Raw genomic sequence first — 6,716 nt, 5'->3', positions numbered from 1 at the left:
CCTTAGTTGATGAATCAGTCACTCATAAGAAAAGGTTTTACTTACTGCTTTAAATTTTCATATGTCCAGACATTTGGGGTGATTACCATGCGTGTGGATGTTACGGATAGTAATGGAATCAGAAGTGGTGGAATGAGTGCGTCCTTAGGAGCGCACACTACCTCCTCTGCCTCCAACACTTCCAGCCTCCTTAAGCCTCCTGTACAGCCCCCACCAGAGCCTGGCCAGGAAGTGGAAACTCACAATCTTCTAGTAATTTCACAAAATACATTTGAAGGTGTGTTGGAAGAAAAATTGATATTCTTTTACATATATGTATATCTGTATTGTTATTGAATGAATAGCTGTAAATTTGTTTTAATTCATTTGATAAGGTCAGCCTAATGCCTCTGGGAAAATTGGGGTTGGAGTTGGCCTCAGCTCCAGGGAGTATGTACAGCCCACTGGGCTTGTCGTGATGTTGAAACTAGAATCATCCAGAGGCTAAGGGTTAAGCAGACTTGTAATAATATATCTTTATGAAGCTAAGATGTGTATTATGTTATGTATCTGAAATTTTGAATCTGAGGATGATTTTTTATTTTTTTTATTATTATTCCTTTGGCACAGTGCTCCATTGTCATAGTTTCCACCCGGGGGAGTATGGCCTTAGCATCTGTTCTACCAGACTAAAAGATGACCCGACTGTTTATTATGTAGTTGGAACAGCTCTAGTTAATCCTGAGGAGTCTGAATCCAAGCAGGGTCGCATCATCCTCTTCTCCTTCACTGATGGCAAATTGCAGCAGGTGAGTGCAAATGCAAACTATTATTATTGAAAGTAAAGTTTTGTGTAGAATTTAACACTTGCAAAGGAAAAAATTTAATATTATAATTCTTCTCTTCTATGTTTCTGTAATACAAACTGAGGATTTTTGTCCAGGTTGCTGAGAAGGAGATCAAAGGTGCTTGCTATTCTCTCTGTGAGTTCCAGGGTAAACTTCTAGCTGCAATCTCTAGTACTGTAAGTAGATTTTTTTGTTAATGTGCTACTTCTTTTTCTACTGATATTGTATGTAATAAGTGGCGGTACATTTTATGATAAGTAACTATTTGTTTATTCATTTATTATTATTATATTTTTACAGGTACGGCTGTTTGAATGGACAAATGAGCGTGAATTGAGGTTAGAATGTTCCCACTTTAACAATGTAGCTGCTTTGTATTTGAAAACAAAGGGAGACTTCATACTGGTTGGTGACCTAATGAGGTCCATGACGCTTCTGCAGTACAAAACACTAGAAGGTAGTTTTGAAGAGGTAAGATCCAGTTATCTTGAAAAATGGGAATTGAGAGGTAACTAAAAGGTACTTTTTTTTTTCTTTGGATGCATCTACAGACATTAAAATTTATTAAAATTTATGTTTAGGGAGACCCCAGACAGTAAATATGGCTTTAACAGTAAATACATTTTCTGTGTCCACATAAAGCAATTGATTTTATTTCCAATTTTCAAAGAATCTGATTACAAATTCAGATTTGAAGGAAAGTGCCTAAAGGTATTTGTATTGTGATGGGGCATTACTTCCAGAGACATCTTGGCTTATTTTATAAAACATCCATGCTTTGCTCAATAAGTTATGATTATCTTTTGTACAAAACTAGTATTAAACCTCCTGGATATATGTCATCAGTAGGATATCCATATAGATTTTTGTTATATATATATTTATTTACTTTTTTCAGATTGCTAGGGACTATGATCCCAACTGGATGACTGCTATAGAAATTCTTGATGATGAACTATTTCTTGGAGCTGAACACTCACATAACCTCTTTGTGTGTCACAAAGATAGGTAGGAGCTTTTATATTTGTAGATACAAATATATTAATTTATTGTATTTCATTAGATGTAAACAAGTCAGATCAGTTATCAGTACTTGTAATTACCTGGAGAATGATATGTTTTGATGTGTAAATAAAAATTCTTGCATTTAGTTCAGACCCTGAAATTATGCATTTCTTGTAGTGCGGCCACTTCTGATGAGGAACGCCAGCAGATGCAGGAGGTTGGTCGCTTCCACTTGGGAGACTTTGTAAATGTTTTCCGTCATGGGACACTGGTGATGCAGGGAGTGCCAGAAGCTACAACAGTAACACAAGGCTGTGTTCTTTATGGGACTGTACATGGAGCTCTTGGTGAGTGAGAGCAGAAGTTTTGTTTATATACATATGGGAATATTGGCTTTGATTATTATTTGATAGAGCTAATAAACCAAAGAAATATTAAGCTACAGTATATGCAGTTTTTTTATTGTTAAAAGAAAAGTTATTTCTAAAAGAACTGTAGTAGTGTATTATAAAGATATTTACTAAAGTTGCGGATTATTTTCTACACAGGTTTGGTGACTAGTCTGAATTTAGAACTATACAACCAACTACTGGAGATGCAAAAACGTCTAGCAAGAGTTATTAAATCGGTTGGAAAGATTGACCATGATTTTTACAGAAGTTTTAGGTATGTAAAAGATATGTAATATTCAATAAATTGTTTTTTCATTTACTGGTGTACGCATAAGTATATTGCAGAAGTGAATGAAATTATATTTTTTTGTCCAGTATACTTGTGACATAGTTATACATTCTGATCAGTTGAGAAGGCATGCATTTTATGGGCTATTAACTCAATAACGGCGGGTGTCCCAAATATGAAACACCCGAAAAAATAAACATTGCCGGGCGTCCCGCGAGTGTGATGCTGTATTGGGGCTCGCGCTCCGATGCAGCAGTGAGCCGCGGGCGGCAGGCAGTTTTTTTCTTTCTTTCCTTCAAAATATACCCGCGTTAATGGGTTAACAGAGCATATTTTATCATTATGTTTTATGATACCAAAATAAGAATGGAATAATTTAAATGACTTTTTTTGTCTATCATAGTATGTTATGAATGTCCTTAAATATCATGTGGACTTGTTTTCTTTTCAGTACTGAACGTAAGACGGACAGATGTGAAGGCTTCATTGATGGAGATCTTATAGAAAGTTTCCTTGACCTCAGTCCTGACAAGATGAAGGAAGTAGCACAAGGACTTTTGGTAAGCTAATCACTGTTTATTTCTTTACTGTATTCTGGAGTGACATTGTTTTGTCAGGCATTTGACATACAATATAGTGTCTAAACATGAGTAAGCATTTTCTTTGTTTTGGCTTGAAGGAAGATGTGATATAGGTTTATATATTATAGGTTTTCTTTTTTTTTTCTTTCTTAATGTTTTATTAGGTGTAAGTGCAAGCAAGTGTTTTGTTAGTATTTTGATAACAGGCAATATTAAATTCCTTTTCTTTTGAAATAAGAGAACTGTTTATTGTGTGAATACAAGATTTTAGCCCACTGGCAATAGGTGCACGTGCTATCTAATTTGATTTTGTATTTTCCTATTTTTATTTTATCATATTAATGGGTTTACAAGAAGTTAGTTTTAAAGGAATCATCTGGTAGGCCCACCTGTTTGGCATTGTGGAGATACAATGCCACAAAATAGAGTATCTTTCAAACCTCATTTTCGAAGAAAAAAAAAAAAAAATAATAATAATGTATGATGCAACTGTAAAGAGAGGGGTATATGAGGCATTATGAAGATACAATCCACCAAAATAGAGTATCTTTCAGGTCTCATTTTCTGTAAAAAATAGAAAATGTATGAAGCATCTAAGGATGTAAAGAGAGGGGTTATATGTATATTTCCCATGCAATCAGTTTTTGACTCGAGTTGCTGACAGCCTGAAATTTTTGATGGGTATTGAGTTGGAAAATCCCAATGTAATGGATGTTAAGAATTGATTGTCAAAATATAAGACTCATTAATCCTTAAAACTTGGAATGTTCAGAGGTACACTTGTGGACAGAACAGGAAAAAGGTATTTGAAAATCTGTGAGAAATGAATGGAAAAATTAACAAGGAAAAAGACTTTTTGTCATCTTTTGTCCTTGAATCCCACACAGTTCAGATGTGCAGGATAGCTTGTGTACAAAGATGGGAAAAATGAGAAATGTAAAAAGCATATTTTTAGAAAAAGGTGGGAAAACAACTTTAGACATCTTTAACCTTAGGTAATGCTTGTACCTTGCTATGATAATTATTGCATATTATCCTTTAGGGATTAAAGCAATTAAAGTACCAAGGAATATGTATAAAGACAAAATTTTCTGATCAAATACCATTGATTAACAGGTGTCTGCAAGTTGATTCTGTTGGCATCATTAAGTATTTTGCCGGAGTAAAACTTTTAATGTTGCATCCTGTAATACTCAAGGACTACAGTAGATGATATAATGTATAAAGGTTTTGCTTATGAAATTGTTTTTCTCCACAGATCAGTGACGGTTCAGGAATGAAAGTTGAGGCAACCCCGGAGGACTTAATTAAAACGGTAGAGGAACTTACCAGGATACACTAATACAGACTGGAAATTTTGGAAAAATGAACTTTAGAACATATTAAAGTGAAGAAGTGTTTTTAATTATCATTAACCCCTTTTTCCTTTCTAACAAGGTATGCATATAAGTTTGATGGCTATTCATTTGGAAAATCAGTGTTTGATTGTAATATATTACAAAGAATTGTGTTGGTTATTTACGTTTTGCTTGTTCCCATATATAAGACTTATAATGTTAAAGATTCTCAATATATTCACGTTGAATAACAGCAGATTATTATGATATCATATTTTAAACTTATAGCGAGCAAGTGTTGCAAATAGGACTTGTCTTAGCATAACCACAACCAGTGAACCAAAATGCAGTTGTACTAGTAATAACAGACGGAGCGCAAAATGTGTATAGGAATAGATGAAGGTAAAGAATTTATACATAGCTTGTAGAATTACTACTTCTTGCTTGAATCAGGATGAGTTGGAATTTGCATGTGTATTTTGATATAGTAAATACTGAGTATATGTGTACAGGGACATTTGACTGAGAAGGTTAGGAGAATGAAAGCTTGGGGAACTCTTTATTTTTATATATCTGCTATGGAATGTGTGGTTTATTTTTCCAAATTATTACGTTATTAATTGTTTTTTAATTCTTTTAATTATTAACACAAGAAGATGTTTGCCTCTTCATAAAGGGGAGTTTATCTTTGGTAATGTGGTGGCTTAAAGCAGGTTTATTGATAAGATAGAATAAGGAAAATATAGTAAGACCAGTGAATAAAATTTAAGAATGAGCTTCTTTTGTTGGTTATCCCAGAGACGGAAAATTTTGGAGTACATTTATGAACTCAGTATTTTAGCTGCATTAAGGTTCATATCTAGTTGTGCTAATGTAATAGTTGTATTTCTTAATGCAGTAAAAACACTCGTTCTCATGAAGAGAATTAAATGATAAAGAACATTACTGACATTTGTTCCATAGGAAGGCTGTGAAACAAAACAAAAAAATAAATTGAGAAAAGCAAGAGCAAATCATCAATACATATCTTCATTTCAGTCGTAAATTTTGATGCTTAACCAGTGCTGTGTTTTTGCTATTTGTGTTACAAAGTTTATGGGGACCTGAGTGTTTGAAGCAGAAAAGACAATTGCAGAGCTGTATCACCATCACAGTGTAATTTGGAAACAGTTGCTTATGGAGCTAGGAAATGGAATAATGATTTTTTGTACATCAGAAAGTTACATTTTAGTGGGAGATATCACTGTATATCAAACTTAAATTCACTTGCTCATGTAAATTGTCACTATCTTTCACCTGTAAACTTCATTTGATAATAAAATTATTAGAAAATTAAGATCTGTTTTTGAATTCTTTGTTGTTCATAAAAAGTGTATTTACGAAGGGACATTCTGGTAAGTTGTAGCAAATATTTTCTTACTTAATGTAGGTGTCTATGGAATTTGAAACTATCTTTAAGTAATAGTGGCTAAATTGAAGAAAAAAAATTGTGACATCTCTAAATTTGACATTCATTTAAAATGTTGGTACTCATTTTAGTACTAGTATCTGCTTTAAATTTACAGATTCAATTACGGAACAATAGAAGAAGAGAGAAAGGGATGTTTTATTTTTTTGATAAAACAAATTTGAGGAGTTTTATTAAGCTATACACATTCCACATAAGAAATGCCCAATTAACATATTCAAAATGAATGATAGGCCTCTGTTATTGTTTTTTTTTATGTTGAATTCTCATTTCATGTTTAAAAACAAGTTCATGAATTTTGTTTTTCTCAGAAGTACGTGTACATACCTATGGCGCACTGTTTTTTTAGATATTCCTACAGACTCTACAAGAACTGCACTTACCAGTCAGATATACAAATACCCTTATGACCATTGTCAAAAAGCAGAAGTCAGATATACAAAGACCCTTATGATCATTGTCAAAAAGCAGGTTCAATTTTTGCCAACCTATTAAGAGTGTTAGCCTCCCTGCATGTAAGGAATTTATAAGAAATAAGAAAGCATTCTGAGATAATCATGAAATGTTAACATGTGCCGGTAACGAATCGAGTGGAACACAGTCATTAAAAAGTTTGTATTGAGTTAAAATATTATTGGTTAAGTAATTTCAATTTGTATATGAGATGGAATTCTTTAACATTCTTTAAGAAGACATGAATTATTGGGTAGTATAGATACCTTTGCAGAGATGATTATAAAATAGAAATGGTCAGTAGTCAATGTCTGATTAACTGTTCTGTAGTCTGTGTCTGTATATGAATACCTATATAACATTT

General features: G+C 33.2%; 1 protein-coding gene across 1 annotated transcript in view; it reads left to right on the top strand.

Annotated features, from left to right (window-relative positions):
• The window catches only part of pic (DNA damage-binding protein pic), a 25,904-nt gene extending 20,137 nt beyond the window's left edge, over window positions 1-5,767 (top strand). The window contains exons 16-24 of the mRNA XM_070136087.1: window positions 70-277; window positions 610-788; window positions 923-1,003; window positions 1,128-1,298; window positions 1,726-1,835; window positions 2,010-2,179; window positions 2,381-2,498; window positions 2,965-3,073; window positions 4,353-5,767. Of these exons, the coding sequence (XP_069992188.1) occupies window positions 70-277; window positions 610-788; window positions 923-1,003; window positions 1,128-1,298; window positions 1,726-1,835; window positions 2,010-2,179; window positions 2,381-2,498; window positions 2,965-3,073; window positions 4,353-4,436 (1,230 nt within the window). The 3' untranslated portion in view covers window positions 4,437-5,767. The remainder of the gene's footprint in view (window positions 1-69; window positions 278-609; window positions 789-922; window positions 1,004-1,127; window positions 1,299-1,725; window positions 1,836-2,009; window positions 2,180-2,380; window positions 2,499-2,964; window positions 3,074-4,352) is intronic.
• The last annotated feature ends 949 nt before the right edge of the window (window positions 5,768-6,716 follow it).

This window comes from Penaeus vannamei, chromosome 21, assembly GCF_042767895.1.
Source record: "Penaeus vannamei isolate JL-2024 chromosome 21, ASM4276789v1, whole genome shotgun sequence".
In the NCBI taxonomy this organism is placed as follows: domain Eukaryota; kingdom Metazoa; phylum Arthropoda; class Malacostraca; order Decapoda; family Penaeidae; genus Penaeus; species Penaeus vannamei.
Note: the sequence above shows the minus strand (reverse complement) of the source record. Positions and strands in the feature narration are given on the sequence as shown.